The sequence below is a fragment of the Nipponia nippon genome, unplaced genomic scaffold (genome assembly GCF_047370975.1).
Source record: "Nipponia nippon isolate SJK-2023a ecotype South Korea unplaced genomic scaffold, ASM4737097v1 scaffold_6, whole genome shotgun sequence".
Classification (NCBI taxonomy): Eukaryota; Metazoa; Chordata; class Aves; order Pelecaniformes; family Threskiornithidae; genus Nipponia; species Nipponia nippon.
In genome coordinates, this window is record NW_028262380.1 from 78,070,657 (window position 1) to 78,096,703 (window position 26,047).

A 26,047-nucleotide genomic window follows, 5' to 3' on the forward strand; every position below is an offset into this window, starting at 1 on the left:
TCACTCCATGGTTTCTTTCATTTGAAATGTAAAGTGCCCCAAAAAATCTCTGCACAAGACTGAATATCTGTAAGGTAAGATAAATTCCTTCAACATTCAGGACTACGTCAAACGTGACCTCTGCTCTCTTCTAAGCATCCCTGTGACTCTGTCTGACACATCCACTTTTCAAGTATTAGATGTTATTTTGGGGTGCTAAATTTGTATTTAGATTCTTGATTTTTAGGAGGTACTGAGCACTTACAGTTCAAATTAGAAACAACAGGTACATAGCAGCAGCTTCTAAACAGAAGTTACCTTTTCCTCCCCTTCCAGCCAAACTTTTCAAAACTTTATGGGGTTATCGCGCTAACCACAAATTGGTTAATCACTGCCTGTTGTAGTATATACATTCAAACCAGAAAACTATTAAAACCCTTTGCTCTGATAAGATGGTTTAAAGCAATGCGAGCTATTTGGTTCCACTGACAGCACCAAAATTAAAATAGAGAGCATTTAGCCCTATCAATTATGTAAAATACAAAAGGCATTATCTGTCAAAAATATTCAATACCTTAACTTTTGCATGCTTAATATTGATTACTATCATATAACAGAATTCAGTATTTCTCAAACTATCACACAGTAAATTAATGCCAGTATTAATTACCTCTTTACTGGAGGACTGGGCACCTGCACATGTAATTCTGCTGGGAAATTAATATGAGGTCTGTGGTTAACTTCTGAATTGATCTGGTCTTTCCTCAAGTCTGGGGGTAGAAAAACATTATTTCAAAAATGAGCAGAAATACAGTCCAGTTCATTCTTTGTAATTCCTCAGAGGTTACAAAAACAAACAACACACAACAAAACAGGACAATTAATTCTTTTCAAGAGTCGACATTGATCAAAATAACCATTTTGAAGACAATCTGTCACAGAAGGTCAGATCTTATATTCATTCCAAATAATCTGAAGGAAGTGTTCTTTTTTTTTTTTAAAATGTTACCAGAAAATAGGTAATTACCACAGTTTTTAAGTCCTATAGACATGTTTTCAAGATCATCTTAACATTTCATCTAATTAAAAGCACATTTTCAAAAGCAGCTTTTTATAAAAGCATGTTTATTCAAACATCCAAAGTAATTCAAATTACAAAATAAAAACTATTTATGATTTCTGAAATTTCACATCATGAAATAATATTTAAATTGAATGAATACTGTAGGGATTGGGGGGCGTTTCAGTTTTTTGTTGTTGTGGTGGTTTGTTGTGGTTTTTTTTTTTTTTTTTTTTTTTAGAAATGCATTATGTATTCTTTGAAACAGGCTTAAAAACTTACAGCAAACTGTACTATTCGTAGAGATGCTGAGCAGGCAGAGAGCACTCCCAGTCACGTGCCCTAAACACACAACATGAGAGTGCCTGGGCCAGCACTACTACACTCGCACTCTAGAAGCTCCTTTTATTCACAGGCAAGGGCAAGGAATCATTCTCTAAAAATACATAATTTCTGAACAACGCAGCTCCTAGTTAACAGTAAATAAAGGAAGCATTTAAGTATCCATGTCGACGCCACACAGAATAAAACACTCTCTTGGCAAGTGACAAGCAACAGTCTATTTGTTTAGACATAGATATTAGAAGTCTTCCTAATGCAATGATTGGCCTCTTATAATCAGTCACCTGCTCTGAAGCCATTCAAAGAAAGCCTTATTTTGTGTGTATATATAGACTAGATTCATATAACTACTACGCCTATTTCAGAAAAACAGGAATTAAGTTCAAAAAAGGTGGCATACATTGCCTGATTTGTAGTAGAATAATCTTGTGTTCAGCAGACAGTACTTAGACAATTTCCAATGGGATAACACAGGCTGTTCTATACTTTCATCAACAAAAGCTACAAAAATTTTGTATCTGTTCTTAAATGATGTAATCTTACCAAGATAAAATATTTTTTTATTCACTTGTTATTTCCTCAAGTTTAGATAAAGTTTTGGAACTTTTGACTTGTGAACATATGAGTCAAAAACCCAACAAGAGAAAAGAACTAAACTAAAAACTTTGGGTGATGCTGTTGAGTGATACTTGTTTTGAGGGTCAATATCTGCCCCATCTTTAACTGACGAAAGACTAAGTATACTGAATCTTTGACAAAGAACACAGGTTGTAGAGGCTACAATGGCATATAGCACAAGAAACAAAGCCCTCATATGGCTTTCCTTCGAGCCTTGAGATGACAAAAAATTAATTAAAAAAATAATCTTGCTATTCCAGCATGATAAACAATACTACAACCTTAGAAAGAATACTTGTGGGAAAATATTGTTGCTGAATGAGCCCGTGTGACACTGGCAAGGGACAAGTAATTAACCTGAAAGAAAGTTCAAAACTGCTCCAGTGGGCCATGGCATCAGAGCTAACTAACACTGAGGTGATATTTCAAACAGAAAACATTTCATTCTGCTACAGATTTTAATGAACTGTAAATCACTTTACTGAAAAAAAAGCACAGGCTCTGACACATTATCTCCTGTGAATATTTCCAATTCAGTATTTGATCTCAGTCCCAACGTCAGGATACAGTTCTAGGAATGAATGAGTTAAATAATTTGCCTGATAACAGTGTCTGAAGGTAGAGTTTTTAACTTTAAGACATTGAATATATCGACTTTTATGAATGAGCACGTCTACTTAAAAATCACAAATAAATCGCCCATACAACTGCTCTTTAATTCCCCAAATCGCCTGATATGAAGATTACAGATTTTAATTTTTTAATTTTAACTCCAAGCCAAACTGCTACGGAATTCAACACGTTCAGCCCTTCCCAGAGGCAGTATCACAAATCGGTCAGGAGGTGGCAGCAGAAGTTAATAAACGGTTTCCTCGGGGTGACCACGGCACACATTCAGCCAAAGCTGCTCAGCGATATCAGGTGGTTTGTGCCTTCAGAATTCCAGCTAACTTAAAAATAGATGTGTTATTTTCTCTTCTGCTGACAGGATATCCATGCATGGTTAAAACCAGATGCAGACTCAATTGGGAATTTTGGCTCTATGTTCTTTGCAAACCTAAATATGGGATACACAAGCACTGTGCTCAGCTGGAGACTGACATCCTTATCGATGGGTCTAAGATCCTTACCAATAAATTAAATGTAACTGTTTTCTGACATACAAACCAGATTGCTTTTAAGATTTATGAACATCTATTTTCACATTTGAATAGCCAATCTAGATTTTCAAAAGATTAACAGCCATTCTATAGCCAACAGGTAGGACAGAAAAGTTCTCCTCTAGTATCTTCATTTACACGTACAGAACGTTTGCAAAAATCTGCAAAGCCCAGTTGGGGCGGGGACACACACACATTACATTTAATTTCCTTCTAATGTGTTTTAGCTGCATGTTTCATGTACTTTTGATTACCTGATTTTTTATGTTGCCAATAAAAACCAAGGTGTAATACTTTTTGTAACAAGTAGTGTGGCAAATTCCTCTCTCTGAACCCAGGCATTTTTCTGTATTCAGTTGAAATGACAGACTAACTGGAAGCTTTGGAAACATGGAACAACAACATAGTCCCAGTCAAGAAGGTAAACGTTATAACTTGTCCAAAATAGAGTATTATTTTTAAAAAACAGTGACCACCTTCAGAAAAAATCCTTATATTCAAGAAACTGTCCTTTTGAAGCAACATTCAGTTGCAAAACATTTCTTATATATTCATTAGTGGATTTTTTTCCATGGCTTTCAACATCTGGAAAAAAAGAAAATAAAGTTCCACTGTTGGTTTTTTTGTGGGGGTAGGGTGGTGCATACTTGCATGTGTGTGAGTTTAAATAAGTTCTGAAGTGAAGCAACAGTTGACAGAGAAGAGCTATTACCCTTCATTCTGATCTGCCCACTCAAGAAGTTTATCAGGTGTTCATTTTAAAACCCAATCCTGAACCTTTGCATCATCTATTTTAAATTGCAAACTTCTCACATTAATAAAGTGCATTAGAAACATGAGAGTGCTTTACATTTCAATCTTCATGGGCTGCTTGACTACATTTGGAAGTCTTGAAAGTTTAGTGTTTGGTTTTGGGTTTGTTTTTTTTTTTTTTTAAACCAAAATCTTTAATCTATCATTTAAAGACACTCCAGAAAAGCATTTATTTGTTTCTGTTTCGTGTTAAGTAAATTAAGTAGCTGCATGCTATAATTCACTATTCAGTTCTTCAAACACAACAGTCATACACATTGACTGCACCATAAGGTTAACAACTGGATTTTCTTAAGTATAGATCCATATTTGAAATTATTACTATAAATGTATGCTTTTCCTAAGAAGATGAGTTTTCTTTTTCAGAATTATGGTTTGTTTGTGGGGTTTTCTGAAGTGACAAAAAACCAAAGGCAACTTGGATTCTTTACATACTCACCAGAGCTTGGAAATGATTCTAGATTTCAGTTGGAGTTGTCTCATGCTATTGAACTGAATAATTATTAATGGGAAAACCTCTGGATTTGTAATATTACAAATACTCCTTTACATTTATTTTCAAATGGAAGCAATTATTAATTTAAGGCATTGATTCCAAGTACACCCTTTTTTTGAGATCACTGAACGGGCAGCTTTTAATACTGCATCTTAAATAGGAGGCCATCAAGTACTTGGCCAATTTTAATCATGCTGTTTATTCTACTGACAGGTTAGTTCAAGAATGAAGTGCTCTGAGCTTTGGGGAGAGGGCGGGAGGGAAGGAATCTAGAAAGCAGGGCTTCTAGGATTTAATTCTTTATTCTTCCCCCCCCAACCCTCCCAACAGTAATGCCTTTTATTGAAATTGTCAGGAGTGGCAATTGCATTAAGACATCTGTGCCTTAGGAATTGGGGAGGGTTGTCATGAAAGCCGCTAAAACCCCTTTATGTTTGAAAACGATTATCAGTAGCTAGCACATGGACTGCTCTGAAAATCCATTTAAAAAGTTTTACAGCCCTTTCCAACTTCTAAGAATTATAGTCATCTTTCTTCAACTTGAAGAATGTGAGGTTGGAAATTTTGTCCTCACACTGTTCATGTCACATGTTCTATATAAAACAAAAACATTAGCATCCACAGTTCATCAAGTTCAAACTTCATAAACACTAACTCATTAATATAAATTAAGGATACTATATCTGCTTACTTAATATCTATGTTTTCCTGCAAAAATTTGATCACGCAAATTAGGGACATTGGCCTTGTGGGACATTTGCTTCAGCACTGAAGTTCTCTACTGCTTACTACCAGTGAAACCAGCAGCCTTTTGATCTGCATAACCACCGTGTGATCCAATGTTACTATCTTTATAATGCTCTAACAATAAGTTTATTTTTGTAAGTCAGGGACAGAATTCCTCAACTGCTCAACAGTAGCCTTATTCAGCTCCAGTTAAAAATGAGGAACTGGTAAAGCAGTTATACAAATGGTAGGCTTAATTAGAAGCCCAACATTATTTCCATAAGAAGTTTTCCACACAAAAAAAGCACCCAGAGACATTTTTTCAAGTTGCCATGAGAGGCTAACAAAGATTTCTTACATCCCATTCCTCTCAGAAAGGACTGGGCATTTCTCTATTTCTCTCTTAAAGCACTATTTTCTAGGAGTCCGTTTGGTATTCACCTACCAATCCATGTCTTGTTCATAATATTCAGAGAGAGAACATAAGGTAATACAACTGATACCTGTAAATGACTACTATTGTCCTTGCTAAAGGTGCCCTGACACACTTTTTAGATAACCAAAAAAACTGAGTCTAAACAAATCTTTAGCCACACATACATGTCAAATGATCAAATTCTTCAGGGATCTTTTCAGTCCCTTAATCACTTCCACTAAAAGTATTATTTTCCAAAACATGCACACATGTGAGAACTTCACATCTGATTTAGAAAACATACTTTTGTTATTAAACTATTCAAAAGTTAGTTACTGAATTGGAATAACTGAATAGACGGGATCTTATCGTCAATGCTTCATGATAACTCTAAGGATCACCTGGAATCACTACACTATTTTAAAGAAAGTGTACAATGCATGTTGAAAGCTTTAAGTATGCTTAAGCACAGTGCATGGTTCTCTCCAGAGAGTACTCATTACTACGCTTGAACATTGAACCCACCTGTTTTTCATTCCGTCAGAGTCCTTTATGTATTTTTCACTGGTGTGATTTTTTTTTTTTTTGCTATCCAAGTGTGGTTTTTTTCCCCACTGGTATGATATAGTATAGTATAGTACAGAACTAAAGCAGAATAAATGTCAAGCAAAAACAGATCTTTGCCTTCCATGCAACATCAATTTTTTTTTTGTTGTTGTCAAAATAAACAAACACCAAATTAGTTCTCTTTCTACAACAAAAAAAAATAAATTGGAATAATGACAGAAAAGATAAAAGTGGTATGGAAAACTCCCTCCCCGCCCCAATTTAAGTCTTAGAAGAAATGATACTATACATTATTTGAAAAGAAGTATGATATCTATAAAAATCAAGCATTTCCTGGGGAAGTGGCTTAATATTTATTGCACCTCTTTGTACAAGCACCGTTCCATTGTTCCAGCAACAGTAGATAATGATTTTGGCTGGCCTCATGCTGACCTATAATATTTATATGCCAAGGCATTTATCAACTTTATAAAAACCCAACAGACATCTTAGTATGTAAAAGGAAGTAGATTTCCTTATTACAAGTGTTTCTTCCTGATACTGCTTCATATCTTGAAGGAAAACAAATGGTGCCACAGTCCACCCAGACATTTAAAAAAAAAAAAAAATCTTCCTTAGTATCCACCAAGAAAGCTCATGGAAATGCTTTTGGGGAAAACACAGGGAGTGAACAAAATTACCATGTTTTTTTTTGTTGTTTTTTTTTTTTTTTTTGAGGGGGGACAGGGAAGGAACAAAGGAACATGCACACTTGCTAAAAAAAAATAAAACTGAGAAATATGTTCTCAAAGCAGAATATAAGCAACAGAAATGAAAATTTACATTTAATCATTTCCATTGGATTAAAAAGAAAGTACCAATTAAGGCCAGTGAAAATGAATTACACTGCATGTTTTATGCCAGCATAGGGTCATCCAAAAATCACAGAATCATCGAATGATGGAATGGTTTGGGTTGGAAGGGACCTTTAAAGATCATCCAAGTCCAACCCCCCTGCCATGGGCAGGGACATCTTTCACTAGGCCAGGCTGCTCAAAGCCCCATCCAACCTGGCCCTGAACACTTTCAATGATGGGGCATTCACAGCTTCTCTGTGCAACCTGTTCCACTGCCTCACCACCCTTATCCTAAGAAATTCCTTCCTTATGTCCAATCTAAATCTACCCTTTTTCAGTTTAAAACTGTTGGCCCTTGTCATGTCACTACAGGCCTTGGCAAAATCACTAATACTAGTGAAAAACAGTGTTTTCAGTTCTTGTACAGAGAACCTACACCAGCCAGAAGCAGTTACGCATAGGCCGCTTCCTGAGGAGGCAGTGGTATACGACATGCACGAGGAAGGACATACTGTTCTAACAACGTATAAAGAAAATGCTGTGTAACAAAACCCACCAGGAGAGGATGACTGTGGCAAGGAGAAGCATTGTATCCTGACTATTTAACAGTTTATAAAGAAGCTGTGGCCTCCCAAAATGATACTTACATTTTCCACACCAAAATACCATATTTAAAATAGATCCAAGCGCTACAAAAAAAAAAATCACCTAGTCTGTGAAACAACCATTCAGGAGACATGTCATGCTTTTACATGACTCAGCACAGAGCTGAGTGCTGCCACTGCTGTCTGAAAGATGCTAAGATCAGGTAAAATCTCACCGTGCATATTCATGACCTAGCACAGAAGTAGGGAACTACTACTGATGCTACTGTCATGACACAATTTTCTTCACATGATGGTGGAGCACTGAAAAAACCCAACTTCTCTCTTTGGGAGCCCATATATCATGTCAGATAGCTAGGAATCCATTTACACTGTACATTTGCTCTACAAGAAAGCCAAGAAACTGAATAAATTAAGGTGCTTTGTGGAACAGAATGCTTTGAAATGCCCCTGAAAAAAATGATACTGTTCTTGAACTGCTGCTCCATCGCATTTCCATCAAAATGTACCAAGGCGGCATATGAACACTTCCCATCTTTATCCAGTCTAACTCACTGAAAAGGTTAAAAACGTGAACAAGAATAAAACTTGGAATTCACTGTGGAGGAAAAAAACCCCACAAAACAGATTTCTTTTTGCCATTTTAAAAAGACAGAGTACACAGGCTATGGTGAGTCAGCGAGAGAGCTCTCTGCTGAAAGAAGTATATAAAAAAAACCCTAACGTCATGGCCAGAACAGCCACAAATTCCATGCCAATTTTCGTCTAATCCACCTAAATACAGCCAACCTGATACACAAATTGTCTAACTTTGAAATATTTGGTTATGGCTTGTAAAAAAGAAAAAAAAAGCAATGATAAATTGTATATATATTTTTCAATTTTATGAAATATCATTACATTAAGTTATGCAGCAAAATTACAAAGTACAAAAGGCTAATCAGAAGGCCGTCCATCTCTTGTATGATATTAGTAAGTTAGTATTAAAAATTTGGTACATCTAAATTATTTTTAGAAAACTTCTTATTCTCTATACAAGTTAAAGTTCTTACCATAAAAGTTTCTGTTCTGCTGGGATACTGAATGTAACACATTGTCAGCTTTCCTGGTTGACAAGTTCTGTTCGCTGTAAAAGAAGCATACATGTAATTTGAAGGCTTAAACTATTGATGTATGATCACAAACTTTATTGCCTTGAGTGCATACAAGCATAAAAACTTCGCCTGTGTGAAACTGACTTGTTATCATCATTGTCACATTTTTTACTAACACACACACTTTACACGAGATACATAAGATAGTAGGGGTGGCCCTTTAATACTTTTAACACTGCTCCCACATGTGACAGGCTCTGCTGATGCAGAGAAATTTAGGATGACCTGAATCCTTTAATACATACAAACAAACAAACAAAATATACAGTTTGTGAGGCCAGCGTTCCCAGTTTGTTCTGGAGACTGGACACCCACTCATCCCAGCCTTACTCTAGAGTACAACAGCAGGATGCCTAATATGCAGCACATAAAAAGCAAATTTTCTTGACCTTAGTATCACATCAGTCTGTTTAATAAAGATAGCTTGTTTGTAAAGTTATCAACAATAGAAGAATGACATGTCACCTGTGAGAAAGAACTACCAACTGCATTTTTTCTCATTGTAAACTAAAGAATTTCATAAACATTTCTAAAAGTGCTTATTAACAGAGATCACCAAGAAAGCATGACAGTTTTGAATACCTGTTTTCTGTAGTGATTTTCAAATTGAACAGATACCACTGGTCACCTAATTAAATTTGTAGGTTTTACCTAAAATTACCACTTTAGTGCAGCAAAAGAATACTACCCATGTGGTACTATATGGTTTCCAATTTATCATCAGTATCACCCATGTCTGAAACAAATACATTTTTCAGTGTTAATAGTTCACACTGAATATTTCAAAGTTAAACATATAGCAGCATCTGGCTATGACAAGCTTAAGTTCTCTAAAAATGCAAAAATCTCATCAGTATCAATATCTTAGGTACATGTAAACTGTTAGCTAACATTCTATCTTGTCCATTTTCCTAGTTTGACATTTTGCTATTCATTAATACTTTGTTGTGACAACAGACATCATTATACTAAGTTGTGATTGCCACTTGTCTTTCATTCATAGGGATTTTCATTTAAAAACTTCTTCTCAAACTGGAAGAAAACTGTAAGATTACAGCAGTAAACCCAAGAGGAGAAAAAAAATAATTAGCAGATTTAGTAAATCTTGCTGGTTTAGTTAAGCAAAAAGCATGTCTTACCAATCCAGATAGGGAGCTGACAAACACCCTGCCAATTCCTTCCTTCTCCAAGAGTAAGGCAGGGAAGAAGATACACAGCAGCAATTTTTCAATTAAAAAAAAAAAAAAAAGGACTTGTTATTGAAAGGACAGGAAAACAAGAAAAATACTGAAAGAAACAGGAGGAATGGAGAAGAACCTAACAAAAAATAAAACACTAAGTAATTTTTTTTCTACCTTCTAAAAGAACTTTCAAGTAATTCATTTGGGTTTTTTTTTTTTTTTGCTTTTATGAGACAAAGTCTGAACTGTTAGAAGGGAACTAGTGGGTATTGCCAGTCAATTCTAATTACCAGTCACATAAAATCCTTCTGAAAGTCCCAAGAAGTCATTTGTATTTTGATAAAGTACAGTTTTTTTTCTTTATTTGACAAGTATTTAAACAACAGTTTAAATTTATCATGTTCTCTCTCACAGAAAGACACATGCAGCATTTGGGCATCCCATTACCTCTTGGGCATGTTTAAAAATGACTCATGGTTATAACTGTAGAAATCACTGTTCGAGGCAACTGTAAACACTGAAAATATGAACATGGCTTGGAGTAGCTTTACTCATATTTATATCATCCAATAAAAAGCCCATAAAGTTTTTGTATAGTGGGGGTTTGTACAGTTTGTTGGGAGGGGAAAGGCGGGGGGGGGGGGGGCGCGGGGGGGGAAGAGGGGAATAGATAAAGGCATGGGGTAAAAAGTGTTTTTTAATGGAAGTGGACACCACAGTCAATCTCCAGGTCAGAAAGTCCATGAAGCAGCCAAACACAACAGACTAAAAGAATACACTTACAAAATACCACTCTATCTGCTGTCATCTTTCATAAGCATCTGCTACCAGCCACTGGTATAGACTGAAGGCTAGATGAACCTTTGGCCCCTCCTGGCATGGCCATTTATATGTCCTTATTTATGCTTCTATATGCAAAACAGAATAATTCCCAAGGAAACTAAGAATTGACTGATTTTGAAAGAAACTAAGCAAATGACTGATTTTGCTTTCTTGAAGTTCCAAAAGAATCAAGGACATTTCACTTCATACAGAAGCTGTATTTTGTATGCTTTAAATAAAAAATTTGGTTTGATAACTTGCTACAATACTTTATGAAATAAGTTTTAGAATTTTGCATCTCCGCTTAGAGAAGTCAGAGACTTTTCATTTCCTGGTATCTACTATTCTCTTCCCCCCATAAAATACCTTTTCATTAAAATACATGTCCAAAAATTTGCTCAAATCTAGCAATAATCTGTGACTACGCTTGGTCTCAACTGTGCTCTTCCATTTTATGGATATAAACAAGATTCGAAAGAAAAATGTATGGGTTCTACGTTCCACCTACAGTTTAAGACACACAATACAGAAAACTGCATTTGGAAGGTCGATAACTTTATATTTCGCAGCACCACGTAATCATTTAAGTTGGAAGGGACCTCTTCAGATCATCTAGTCCAACCTCCTTTGCTCAAGCAGGGTCAACTACAGCAGGCTGCCCAGGACCATGTCCAATGTGTTACAAGCATCTCCACAACACCTCTGGGCAACATACTTGTTATTAGCATACATCAATTCTTAGTAGAGTTTAATGAAATTCAGCTACTAACCACATTTTTGGTCAGTTTTAGTAATTTTACACTTTTCAAAGATTTCTTTCATTCAGGTCAATCAATTATGAAGTGATCAATATACATCTGAGGTGTTCTAGAAAACTGAATTTCACAACAACGACTCATAACAGTATACAAGATTCCCCTACTGACATTCCCATCTCCTTGTCAGGGGCCTGTCTGTACAACTGTTACAGATATGATATATATAGACAGTTGTTTTCCATTACAGATGGCAAGTTACTCAGTCTAAAAAACCTGTAAAACTAAAGAAGTGTAACAATTATTTCAAATTAACACACCCTGCCCAGCAGGAGGCCTTGGCAGTTCTGGCTCAGTGCCATAATAAGGTGGCTCAGTGGGTTCCAAACAGAACTAGTGTTGCAGCCTCAAAGTGAAGGTAAACTTAACACTTAATTGTCCGCATCCTTATTTCTAGATACATTGCTAGCCTTCTACATACCTGTCCTCAAGTGTATAAAGTTCCAAAGCATGTTTGCTTTTTTTTTTTTTCTGAAACAACACATGAACATTAGAACAACCGATTTTTCTGTAAATACAATCTATGCAAGTTCTAAGAGTATTAGCATTACCTGCAGGAAGCAATTTCTTTAACATTCTTGACATCTGCCGGATTGATTCCTTCAATAACAGGCGAGTCCGGATTTGCAGATCCATTGCTGACATGATCACTGCTTTCATATCCAGATTCTGTCCTCTGAATTTGCCAGTTATCACCATGGATTTTTCTCTCTGTAAATCCTTTGTTTTTTTCAGCATTCCCTTTTCCCTCCGAATCCAGTGAACTTCGACTTCCTGTATCCTGTTTTGTTTCATCTTCATATATAGTCATTAAACCTTTCTGGATTTGGTTCTCTTTTGGCCAATGGTTAAAGCTTCTCTCTTTTTCATGCTTAGGTTTACTGTTCGGATTTGCCTTGTGCTTTGGGCTATGCTGTTTTTTCTCAGTCTCACTGAAAATGCTGTCTACGTTTAGTGTCTCTCGCATAGGTTTCCAACCTTTACTTCTGCTTCTGCTGCTGCTGCTACTTCCTTTGTCCCTAGAGTCTTGACTGGTGTCTGTATCGTAGCCGGTGACACCATCAGTCCGGGTCCTGATCATAGGTTTCTCCCCAGCAGGAAAAGCTTCTGTTTTATTTGATCCAAGCACCTGTACAGGAAGCTTTGCTTGGTGAGGTGCATTGTCATGCTTATAGGAGCCTTTTCCCTGGCTGCTGTATATGCGCTGATCAGCACAGTGTCTGAGTCCATTTCCAACTGGAGGAGACCCCGACTTAACATTGGAACGATCTTCCCCAATCAAATCTTATAAGAAGAAAAAGAAAAAAGCTCCATTAAAGTTCTCATTAATATTTAACTGATATCGTTACAGTACTTCAGTTCCTTACACTATCTCAACAAATTCAGTACATATTTCAGAATACTGAAAACTCAGAAACTCTAATCTTACAGGGCGTTCTCTTAAAAGGAGAAAAAAATCTGCACAGCTAGTATTGATGCCAGAAGCTATTTAACCCATTGATTCTCTGGTCATATTTTTAAAACGTACCTCTTTGTCTCCCAGACTCTTTTCTTGGTCCTCTGTCTGCATCTTTTCGTAAAGATGAGAAGTTTTTCATATCAGCAGCCTTCTGAGCACACTCTCTGGATAAGTCCTTTAGCCTGTCCTTTTGATCACTGTAACATAACTTAGCTGCAAAAAATACTTTTTGTCAAAGATCATTACTAAAAAGTCATTGATCATCAAAACATACAAATATCTTTATCTACCATAATGTTTAGTTTTTAATATTAGTACTACTTAAAAAGACTAATGAATTACATAACACAGATAAAGAAAGTGAGATGTATAGTATAGATATAAATGTATAGATATCTCCAAGGAGTCCACTAAATGGAGCTAGTGAAAGTAACAAAAGCAGCATTATGTCAATCATATCTTACGAACACCTCTTACTTATTAAAATTGAATGCTCAAGCCATTTTCAAAGCATATACTATTTACATCAAATTTTATGAATTATTCTGAAAAAAATGAATCTAAGTTTAATCTTGTCTAAATGTGAAGGTTTACTTTTAATAAAACAGTGGAGCCACTGTTTATGAAAACAAATCCTTCTATTTCCGAAAAGGTAAATACTGACCATGTTTGAATCATTACTCCATCAAAAAAAAGTTACCAAGCTGAGTGTTCTCAGTTTTAAAAAGTCTAGGAATTCAACAATAAAGACAGAAGAGAAATACATCTCAAGAGAAGGCAGCATCTCTCTGCCTGAGAGGTGTGAGCAGTTCAAAGCAAAGGCACTGACAAGAATGCAGAAGTCACTGCCTCATATGACTTCTGACAGCTTGGTTTGCTTGGAAGCCTGATGTACAGGTAGGATGGATTTTTAAACAGATAAGACAACTTTTTTACTATTCTTTCCAAACATAAGATAAAGTCCATTAATATACAGGACTACAAATAATCTGGCATGTCACAATACAGTGTTCCTCAAATAGCCAACGATCCACAGAGCCACACGATGTGCTCCAAAAGATCGATCAGCTCCAAGTTTCTTATGTGCCTTTTAACCAACAACATGATTGGAAGGGGCGTGACAATGTTGGAGAAACAGATCAAGGCCTCAAGAGCCACTTTAATGCAGGAATAATGAGGAGTAGTAAAAAAAATTTTGCATCTACAGGTCTCTAGAAAAGTTAACATTCCATGGCAGATATTACTTAAAAATTAGTTGTTATTCAAAGATTCATTCAAGTCAATGATGGAATTCTTCCTTTAGAAATAGTTCTAGTCCAGAGGTTAGCACATACCTGAAATGCCATCAACTGAAATATTTCATAAGTTAACACATTTGGGTTTTTTTCAGGGGTGGGAGTTGGGGGTGTGGAATACATACCTGGACCTCTACCACCACTAGCTTGAATATGGCTTCTACTGAATGCTGAATTATCTGGCTGAAGTTTTTTATTACTCCTTTGATTAGTGGGGTCTCCAATTCCATTCTCTTTCATGTGGTCTGATTTAGGAGCAGAATGCTTTTCAAATCCTATCAAATAACATATCTATCTTTAGAAATGAAAGGCTTCCTAATTTAAAGTTTCCAATATCTAAATTAAAAAATAAGAAAACTTTTTAATTGTGGATTAAAAAAACCCAAACAACCCAAACAAAAGAAAAACCTCTCAAAAAACCCACACCACATTCCAATATGCCAGGCAATAATGTTCTGTAACATTTTATATATTGCCATATTTATAATGACAGATTGTAGTGGAATAGGGTCCTCAATTCTTTCTTTCCTGAAGCAGTCTATGTCCTGTTGCTACTCATTATGTGAAGAGGAACATGTCAAATTCAATTGGCCTGTTATTTAATTTACTTGTATGTTATGTTTAACATTAAAAAAAAAACAACAAAACAACAAAACAAACCACAACCTCCCCCCCCCCGAAAAAAAGCCCACAAGACAGCAGTACAAACTACAGAACCAGAAGACCGCATTCTTACATATTGAGGCCCATGCTATATGAATCTCGGAGAGAAGTTGTTTCCTGCAGCTCCTTCTGATTTTTCCCCAAAGTTCTGAATTGTGCTCTGTGACTGTGGGTGTGTATACATACACATATACAAACACACATGCTCCAAATATAACTCCCTATTTGTATGAAGCTTTACTTAAAGTGTCTTTTTATAGCCTTTGAAAGGTATTTTAAGTGTACCAATATACACATGAGAACATCTGCATATACAAACATACTACGATTTTCTTCTGAAATTACTGATGTATAGTTATGAACAATCTACAATGGAAATCTTTTCCCCCCCCATTATCCATGAGTCTCAATTTGTATTCCCTTACCAAACACAAAACAAACAGTTCTAATACTGAATATATACACTAATCTCTTTTCTTTTGAGACTCTTTAGATAATTACTGATAAAAGTATTTAAGAACAAAGCAGCTAATCCATTACCTTCTCCTTTATAATCCCCATTTCAGAAATATAGTTGATATTGTTATTAAAAAAATAAAATATATCCTAATTACCCAAGTCTTCCCCATTTCCTCCTGTTGCTTTGCACTGAGACCAGTGAATAATCTGCTTTGGAGCATCTTCTGGAGATACAGCCGTGCCATCTGGGTTAGCGTAAAATAGCAACAATGGCTGAAAGTGACATCGAATGCACCTGGAGACCACATCTTTCCATTTTGTTCCAATCTAAGAAAAAACAAAAACCCCAAACAAACCCCCAAACCTTTATCAAGAGCATTGAACCCAATTATGGAAAGAGTAATTTATTAAGCAACAGGTACCAAATGCCTAATTCTAAAGGTACATTAAGATTCAACGTTTTGGCATGTGAGTTTATGTAAATTGCAGCAAAAGGCTAGAACCAATATTACATGGGCTAACAATCAGAACATCAACACTATGAATACAGCTGCCAGTAATTAGGTCTTCTCTTTCATTAAAAGAAGTACAAATTCAACAGTAGACCAGTGCATTAACATTCTGAAACATTCAGCATTTGGAAGGCAGAACTGTAAAGTAGTGAAATCGATTCCAAAATTCATTTGTGAAAACTGATTTACAAAACTAAAAGTTTATTTTAATAAAGACATTTGTTTGACTTGTTTCAAGGTTGGTGTCAGAAGAATGCATTCTAGAAAAGTAAAAGATCACTAAATTCGGTAGCAGTAAAACCAATATTTACCTCTTTTACATTAGCATCATCAAACAGCACCCATTTGCAACTCTTGGTGTGAAAGGCAAAGGCACAGTAATGTCGGCTTGTGTAGCAAATCATTCCCACGAGAAAAAGTTCACTATTTTTGGCATTTTCATCTGTAACCCTATAAAACAGCTGTAAAAATGGTTATATATTTTAAATTATGTGTAAAACATTTAGGCTCCATTTCCAGACCTACTACTGGCATTTCACCAAGGCAATTGGTATTAAATAGCCTGTTGCATTACACAATTTTTCATGAGTATAAATAATCGTTTCTGCACTTATTAGGTCTATTTTAACATTTATTTTCGCATAGTTGAAAGGATAAAACAATAATACTTTGGAATAATTGCACAAATTTCAACTGAACATGATATTCCTAGGTTTTCAAGCAGGAATTCACCTACATTCATCTTCGTACTTAGGCACGAGACCAACACTTCTGACGGGACTTTTTCCTCTCACAGAAACTACATCAAGCAGCACATTATAAAGAACGGTAAAATTAGACAAACTTTGAAGTTAAATTGTGCTTTTTTTAAAAATACCTATGTGCGTGTGTATATATATATATATATATATATGTATTGTATATATTTACATATACCTAAAACACATGTAAAATGAAATTCTATGATAAGCAAATAGTAAGTTTTAGGTCAGATACCCCAGGAAGATAAAGTTGTGTTGCCAGATTCCGCATAACCTCTTCTGTCAGGTCAGAGTGTTCTGAATCCCAGACTAAACCAATTGTCACAATCTCAGGACAATTCATAAGAACACGACGAATTTTTATTTTTTGACCACAGTTACTCTAGAAAAAGGAAAAAAATGTGATAGGAGGGAAAACAAAGATGTTTAAAAAATGGAAGTCCAAAGTTGAGTTATTAGACAAGAAATAGTGCAACAACACAACTCTGCAACTTCTTCTAATTTTCGAATTTAATTATGGTGTTTATTTCTAACAATTTAAGGATAAAATTCTTCATCATAAAAACACTCTGATGAAGACTACAGCTAAACTTCTACATCCAATCACCACCTTAAAACAGAAATCTCTGAAAACATCCAACTGACCATCACAACTTCTCTTTTGTTCCCCCTCCATTTCATCATTTAAGCTTAGGTCTCTATGTTCTTGTGTACTTTTCTACGGTTCCTAAATTAACAGTGTTTACACAGAACCATTTAAGGAAGAGAGAAATTAAGTAGAACAAGCTAAAAGAGACTATTTTTGTCAATAGAAGCACAAAATTATTCCAATAGAAGACAATGGTGTCAAGCTGTCAGTGTATATGAACTACTTCAGCTTCACTCAGAAAATATACCTGCTCTAACTAATCAAAACCACCTAGCTCTATGTTGAACATGAAGTGAAGAATAAAACACAGACCTAGTAATTCGACTTTCTAAACAGGCCATGTGTATCTATAACTGGAGGAATAAAATATAAATTTAAGGGCTTTTTTACCCTAAGCTGGACTGCGCTGAAGTGGCCACAGGTAATCCTGCTTTTAGGGGAATACTTTAGCCTGATTTAATACCCTAAAAAGTTCTCCCTTGTATCTTAAAGTAATGCAACATCTTTGTTTACTTACAGGACACTTTCTGTAGTCATCAGTAGTATTTGCTGCCTGCAGCAATTCTGCAAACATTTCCGGCTTGAGACGCTCATGCCTCTCCATCATTTTTTCTACTTCATTACTGTAAAAAAAAAAAAAAAGGACAAAACTGTGGATCTCCCTTCTTTAGAATTAACAGTCAACTCTCAATTAACTGTATCTTATGACTAAAAAGAAAAGATAGAGGTAAAACAGTAGCAATGCATACTTTTTGTTAAGCTCTCTCTACATCTTGCATCTTTTGAAATCCAAATCTTATTCTTGGACAGTATCTCAAAAACACTTCCTAACAAAGGAATACACATTCCTTTTTAACACTTACAGTATTTCTCTGGCATGTTTTGCTTATTATTGGAAGGGTGTATAAAGAAAAATGAGATACAAGAATAAAAGCTCTTACCACAGGGCTGTGGTAGAAATATAACGGACAAATTCCGTAAAAGGCAGTGGGTCTGACGATGCTCCACAACTGCGACATACACACTACAAAAATAAAAATACTTCTGTTTGTATTTACTCAGGACAGTGGAAACAAATTATTTGTTAAAGCAATGTAATAAAGGTCTGACCTGTTCATACAGTGTCATAGCAAACTTCTGATGAGAAATACAGGATTTTGAAGTGCACATATCCGTTTCACTGTTTGGCACTAGGTGAAAATGAATCCTCTCAAGGATATTTTCCTAAACAGAAATAATAATATAAATATGAACTGAACTGATGAAGTCAGAATATATGAGCAACATTACAGCTGAATGCTCCAACTAACTACCCTTGGCTGCAAATAGTCCACCTACAAGTTTAACACATGTTTAATTCCGTCCCTATTCACAATCCAGTGCATGGGAATTCTCTTCACCTCAAGGTTTCCAAACATTAACAAAACAGCATTAGACAAGAGTTACCCAGCTGTTCTTCCAGAGTGCATTCTGCTTTGAAGGAAGTGAATCTTCAAGAAAAATTTAAAAAAGCTGTTCTTACAGTAAGACACGATATTAACGTCATTGCATGCAATGACTGAAATATTTTTTGGATCGGGCCTCTGTCTCAGTTATTCTTCACACTTTTATGTTTTTCTCTGCATATCAATCTGATCATCAGATCATGTTTAGCACATGCACCAACACAACAAGTACTGTTGACAGAAGCATGGAAAAAGCTCATAAATAGCACATGCCTGATCCCATCCCAAGTCTCACTTTTAACCTTAAAAGAAAGGGAAAGGAAAAGAAAAAAAAAAAAAGTACTATGATTGTCATCAGTTTGGCCTCTGAATCAGCATAGTCATTTTTTCCTCTTTTGCCAAAAACACCAGAGGTAATGGGAAGAAGTGAATCTATTCAGGTAGATCATTCAGACTGCTGATTACTTCAGGGGTCCAAATGCACTTTGATTAGATGAAGCACTAATGAGACATTCTCCTTCATGACTGCAATCCATTAACCTGACTGCAAGATCTCAAACAGCCACTTTCAGTTCTTCACCGGATTTTCCTATGTACATGAAAATGCATCTGTCAGGTAGGGATTAATTTGTGGATACTCCCAAAGGATGTCCAAAGCTGAAAGTAATCAAAGCAGCAACCATATTTTCTGTCCCTCAAATCGGCATCTCAAGGTTAATACTGTTTTGTTTTTTTTTTTTTGGTTTTTTTTTTTTTTTTTATGGTGAACAATTTTCACTGTTTAATACAGGACTTGTTAGAAAGGCTTCTTTACCAGCATTGTATGCAACCTTGAGTCATCTTTTATGGCTACAGTAATGGCTCATGTTTTTCAATGAGAGACTTCAAAAAAGCAGAAAGCAATTGCAGCAAGAGCCAAGATCTTCAAGTATTTGTCCACTCTTGGATAAGAAAATGGAAATCTCTTCTGCAGGAGACTTCAGTAATGAGCTGGCTAGTTGTAACGGAACATATTTCAATAGTTGATGAGAGAATACTTGGAGGAACAGACTATATATTCAAATATGTAGGCACGTCTTCTCCTGAGAAGATAACCCTTCTCTCCATCCAAAAACTTTTAGGAGAGATTGAGATCATCCTCACTGACTTCCTGTAGTAACGATGTTTCATATATCCCTCTGCCTGAGTTACACACTTAGGGAAGAAAGTAGGGAGCAAATGCAACATTACTCCATCCCACACTACCAGACACTTACTCCGTGGGTCTGTTCCCCTAAACTGGCATAAAGAAGGCCAGTAGTATGTCACATGTATCCCACCTGTGAGCCTGGAGCTACTATAACAACAGGCCATCCACAAAACTAACATAATTCCATTCAACTATCACAAAGAATACTTACAAAGCATTCTGCTGCATCATCCATGAATCCCAGCTGGAAACGCTGTTCATCCTTAAAACTTTCTGCCAGGGCATGTCTCATATTATCTGATGGGAGTGCTTTTTCTCGACTGTGTTGAAATTGTGAAAATATTGCCTAGGAAGAAATACAATTACTTAGCTTCATTAGCCACTTGACTAGACACTACAGTTCTACACAAATACACTAGTTCTTACGCAGCAAAAGCCTAAACAGCAAATATGTAAAATGTCTGTAAATCTATGCAACTTTAGAAATTACTGTTTTCTCTTAAAGTTACTTAGGTTCTGTGTTCTGTTACTCGTTCCATTATAAGAAGTTACGCTACCAAACCGAACTTTGATTCAGTAGAAAAACAACATATAAGTATATAAAAATGTAAGTGATTGGCTTGAGCTCCCAGAAGCAACACAAGCCCTGATCTGTAATTATGCAGCTTTTTTAATTTGGCCACTGGAACTGCTGTTCATGCATACGTACCTCATCTTTACAGATGATGTCTATTTCTTAGGGCATAATGTAATACCATTCAGGTTAGTTTAACACCCATCATTCACTAAATAATGTAACATTTACATTACTACTTCAGACAGGAGTGTATCTTTAATAAAATTATGGATATGCAAAAAACTCCCATAAATTAGATAGAATGCTGATATTCCTTGCTATTAAATCAGCTCTCTGCTGAACCAGTGCACACAATACGAGAGAACAGGTCAATATCTGCAGTTCCAGAACGTGAGAATAAATTGCATTTGATTTTTTCTTCATTTCCCAGAGGAGATAATTGGCTACTACTTTTCTTTGTGGCAGAGATAGCATGCAAGTGATATCATTCAGCAAGTAAGGAAGGCTGATTTTGAAAGAACTGAAAATTAAAAGCTATTAAACAAATGAGAAAACATTTGCACATATTAAAGGGTGTATTCCACTGTCAAGAATTCTAAGTCAAACTTTAGAGAAAAATGAAGAGAATAAAGACAAAGCAAATCAGGAGAAGCCATGTAAAATATAAATAAGGATATTCATTCTTCACATAGGCCTCCTATGGTTAAAAAAAATAAATAAAAAAAAATCTATTGGACAGAAGGCAAAGATACAATAGATAAGCAAAGTTTCAGTGCTAACAGAAAGTAGTGTTTTAACCATGATGCATTCCAGGGTAAGTGTCTGTCAAATATTTAAACTTCCCTCTCATAACAAAAAGCATGGACTACTGATAAAAATTACAGTCAATATCTCAAAGCAAACATTCAAAATTAAGTTTTTAACAGATCTGGTAATACAAGTTAACGCTGCTTTGAAAACATCTATCACTTCTTATGTTGGCTGCTAGGTCATTTTTGGTATGCAACAGAGCCTTATATGTCCAGCTAAAAAAAAATTTACAGATAAGCAGTTATGCAGATATGTATGCTCATTTTAGTGGCCTGCATAGTCAAAGTCCCACCCCAGTGTTATGCAGAGAAGAAAAGAGCATATTTAACTCTCAGAACACCACCAAAAGGAAAAGATAATGGATTGAACTGAAGTAAACCAGAATTTATTGGCTATGCTTTTAGTTTATGAGAGAGGCTGATATAGATAATATCCTCCTTTAATCGTTAACAAGTAAGAAGGGTTAAAATAGCCCAAGACCACAAAAAAAAAAAAACCCACCACCCAAAAAAACCAACCCAAGTCACAAACAAGTTACTGAAATGCATCCTCATCCAGCATATACCCTGCATGAAAATCAAAACGCCCCAGGTTCTGAACACAGAACAAACAGAATCACTCAACCTGTATCTCTAAAAAGCCAAGAAAGCAAAACCAGTGGTTTACATAATGACTGAGGACAGACACTTCCAAATGAGTTAACCACAATGTTTTGAGTTCAGTACCTAGGCTACTGGCCATGGAGTTATACAGATCACAACTATACTGTTGAAACAATAACTAATTCCTTTCTAACCAATTTCAGAACAGGCAGCAATACTGCTTCTTATCAGTATTCTTGGGACTGTAGCAAAATAGGAAGAAATGACAGTCCAGGCAATGCAAAATACTCAGGTACAGGAAGCCATTTAGATAAATTGCACAAGAAGATGCATCATGGGTATAAACAATCCCTCAAGAACAGATACTGGAAAGAATAAAGAAAATTTCAAGTCCTGAATTACAGCAGCCTTATGAAGCAGCTGAAGCTAGTGTATGGCTTTAGAAGGTGACTTAAAGTGATGCCAAACCTATCTTACTTTGTACTGGAGCCCCAAAAACTGGAAGAGAGAGGGTATTAAGGTACAGCAAGTGATAGGTTTCACTTGAAAAAAAGAAGCACCTGGTCTTCGCAAGTGCACCATTAGAATGGAACGATTCATTACTTACAGGTTCAATTGCAACACACCATCAGCACTATACCGTCTTCATGTTTCTGAGCACAGTGACACTGCTACATTATTTTTTCCTATGATTTCAGCGATATGATTAGTCATTAAGAGTATGTGGCATAACACATACATTCCAGCAATTGTCACCCTTCAATCCCTCTTCATTTCTTAAAGGTGGTTCCAGTGCAGCATTGAACAAGACTGTATAGGACCAGAACTTCACATGTAATATGGATCAAATCAAAAGGAAAAGGCCATAAAGTTTACTCTATATTATAACATCAGATATGAACATGAATCCCTATGCACACAAAACTCCAGGAAACTAAAGCTATCATCCCAAGACAAACACAAGATTTTATCTGAAAACATAGGTATGCCTGAGTTATGGTCTGGACTTTATGTACTAACAAGATTAAGTGTCCAGCACACAGAAGAAAATCATATGCGTCAAAACACTGGTGAAACAAGAAGTCCCAACAAGTTCTGTAGACTCAAGAGCTTGGAAAAAGGTTGGAATAAAAGCCTCAGGAAGTTAGTCTGAATACATGTAGTCTCAACCTACTTCATCTTGTTGCCTTTTTAAAATGAACCATTTTAACCAAAGAAATAAAATGGCACCTTTCAAAAAAAAACTATACTTGGAAAAAGACAGAGACATGTTCAAAATCAGCTGCACCATACTGCAATCATGCTAAACACTAAAAATGGCTGAAAAAAACTACACAGTACAGAGATTATACACCTCCTGAAAGATTAAATAAATGTCACTGTAAACAGTTCTTGCCTGAACCGCTTACTCAGTAATAAGGTTTGGTCTGTGAAACTCCCCGAGAATAAGCTCTAAAATATTTGGCTTATTCTTGACTACAATTTAGCATCATCAAAAACCACGTCCTCAATGAACTACATTGTCAAATAGTGTTGTCCCTTTCAGCTCCCTCCAGATGAGTGATTCCCAGTTCTGTGTATCACCGTATCTACTACCATATTTGACTATACATTCTACAGTCCTGTATTAGAATCCCAAAAGTGTCTTTATTGTCTAATTGCAGTAAGAATAGAAAGTGTATACTACTAAAAAAAAATACCCCTATACATGTTTTCAGAGATATCATGCTTACAGCTATTTCTCTAGTAACTGCAGGCAGCCAAATACCAGTGCAGCGAAAGCAGTAATAACAAACAGAATTCAACATTTATTTACAGACTTCAGATGAGTTACAAAACTGTTTGAAGCGCAAGTTTTATGCGCTAGTTAAGATATGCAGATCTGACTTTCGAACACTAAAAAGTTACCAGCTCTCATTAGTGCTCTAGTACCACTACCTGCCTTTCATTACTTACAAACTGAACAATTAAGTTCTGCACCGTTACCATCAACTACTGAGTAAAAAAAGAACCTTGAGACCTTATCAGACAGTAATAGAGTTATTGTAAAAGAACTGTATTCAAACACTATGGGAAAGAACAAAATCATATGCATGCAAATAGAAAAAAAATCTGAGAGGCTAGCTAGAAATTTTCAAATAAGTTATACTGTATTTCAATAGACAAAAGTTTTATGTTTAAGCAGACTGTAGAATTTGCATACTGTAAAATTTCTTCTTTAAACACAAGAAAATATTTCTGTTACAAACATGTTACAAATGTCCTTAAATCTGAATTGTTTCTTTACACAAGAATGACGTAGTCACCCAGACATAAGTATAACAGGGACATAAATTAGTAAAAATTAGTTAAATTATCTTTTCTCTCATTTTGAAAGATGTTTCTTCCAAAAATTGTTATTTACCTTTAAAGCACAAAATATGCACGCATCTCCCTGACACACATGTCCAGTTAAACCTCTTAAACTTCGTCGAAATATGTCAAGTTGCCATAATACCTATGAAAATAAAGTTTCACAGAAAAGAAGTAATGAGTTCTGAAGGTTCTATGGTTAACACAGCAACATATAGTAGATTTCCATTTTTTTTAATTTCACATAACATGTACAACTTGAGCACCAACATTGCTACAAGCATTACGGTCCTTTTCCATTAGTTTGGTAACTTGTGGAGGTGGAAGTAGAAGGTTCACATTCACTACTCATAAAATTTAGATCTCCTTTTTAAACTTTTTGAAACAATGGCAAACAATGTACTTTGTGTGGAAAAAGAGCTGAAGTACTCTTAAGAAAACAAGCAGCAAGCTAAACTGTGTACAGAGATTGTAATAGTCTTCTTAGGGCTTTACATAAGAGGAAGGCAACTATGGGGTTTACTTCATTTCTTTCCCTCTCTCCCCCTTCCTGCTTTCTTTCAAATTAAAAAAAAGATGAAAACATGGAAACTGAATTGCTAGGAAAAATGCAAGCATCATTTCAGGTTAAGTCTATACTTATGGTCTCTTACTAAAATGATTGCTGAAATACATTTGTTTTTCCACAGATCAAAATAATCCTGGTGCTTAGTCAGGTATGTTTCTACCTTTTCTTTGTGTAACTACTCTATACAAAGGTAATGTCAGCTTGGCTACACTACACTGCTTTCAGTATCTAATGTCTTGGGTACACAATCAATGCAGCAGTTCAGAAAGTTGCCCATTAAGAAACAAAACAAAACAACAAAAACCAAAAATGAGTTCTCAAGAGGCACAGTAACACAACAGCTGCAAATGCAGGAAAAAAATCCTATCTATAAATATAAAAGCTAAAACGAATTAGGATGCATTTCAAAATGAATGTCTGAACCACAGTTCTGAAGGTTAAAAGAAAAGAAAGGAACACATTCCTCCATGTAAAAGGGTAGTCACCAATCATCAGCCACCGTCTGATAAACAGCAGGAGATTGTGAAGTAGTAGGATTGTCTGAAACTATAACTAAAAAATGACTTAGGTTTTAATTTTAGGGCACCCTAAGGGAAAATAGCAAAACTGCAAGAGAATATAGGTCATGCTGTTCCCATTGACTGTAAACCAGCAAACTCATTCTACTAAATCTATTGTACATTTTTATTTTAGACATATTTAGATACCATACACACCACGTAGATGTATCTCTCATATCTCCTATGTTTAAACCCATACCATTTTTAGGACTTACAGTTTTTTAGGAAGTCTATGCATCTATTAAGCCCCCTCCAGTTTGGCAAATAATTCTGTATAATTTGAAAATGATCAGGTCCAAAAATCTAAGCATTACAAAAAAAAAATTGTTCTGCTCTTTATTTGCACAGCCTAGAAATTTGTTGTTGTTGTTAATTTCTAAATTTAAAAAGACTATAGTATAAATTAAAAACTCTGCCTGGTATTCTGACTTGCAGACAATGTGGAAAGGCTGGCACTGCTCTGTCACAGAATTCAGTAGATCCCCATATTCCCTGTTGTAAGTAGGCTTGTAAAAGCTCAATTTTTTTATCATGCTAATGTCACTGTACTATTAAAC

General features: G+C 35.6%; 1 protein-coding gene across 4 annotated transcripts in view; it reads right to left on the reverse strand.

The window, feature by feature from the left end:
* The window catches only part of USP53 (ubiquitin specific peptidase 53), a 41,124-nt gene that overhangs the window by 3,984 nt on the left and 11,093 nt on the right, over positions 1-26,047 (reverse strand). For 2 of the 4 annotated variants that reach the window (XM_087735556.1, XM_087735555.1), the window contains exons 3-16: positions 24,415-24,507; positions 20,233-20,367; positions 18,498-18,611; positions 18,329-18,411; positions 17,905-18,010; positions 16,974-17,120; positions 16,289-16,438; positions 15,621-15,792; positions 14,469-14,618; positions 13,118-13,261; positions 12,141-12,873; positions 9,911-9,952; positions 8,670-8,743; positions 650-749 (exon numbers count right to left, since the gene is read on the reverse strand). In XM_087735556.1, the coding sequence (XP_087591682.1) occupies positions 650-749; positions 8,670-8,743; positions 9,911-9,952; positions 12,141-12,873; positions 13,118-13,261; positions 14,469-14,618; positions 15,621-15,792; positions 16,289-16,438; positions 16,974-17,120; positions 17,905-18,010; positions 18,329-18,411; positions 18,498-18,611; positions 20,233-20,367; positions 24,415-24,507 (2,243 nt within the window). Of the gene's footprint in view, positions 1-649; positions 750-8,669; positions 8,744-9,910; positions 9,953-12,140; positions 12,874-13,117; positions 13,262-14,468; positions 14,619-15,620; positions 15,793-16,288; positions 16,439-16,973; positions 17,121-17,904; positions 18,011-18,328; positions 18,412-18,497; positions 18,612-20,232; positions 20,368-22,617; positions 22,821-24,414; positions 24,508-26,047 lie in introns of all 4 variants that reach the window. The other 2 variants (XM_087735558.1, XM_087735557.1) reach the window with 2 other exon arrangements.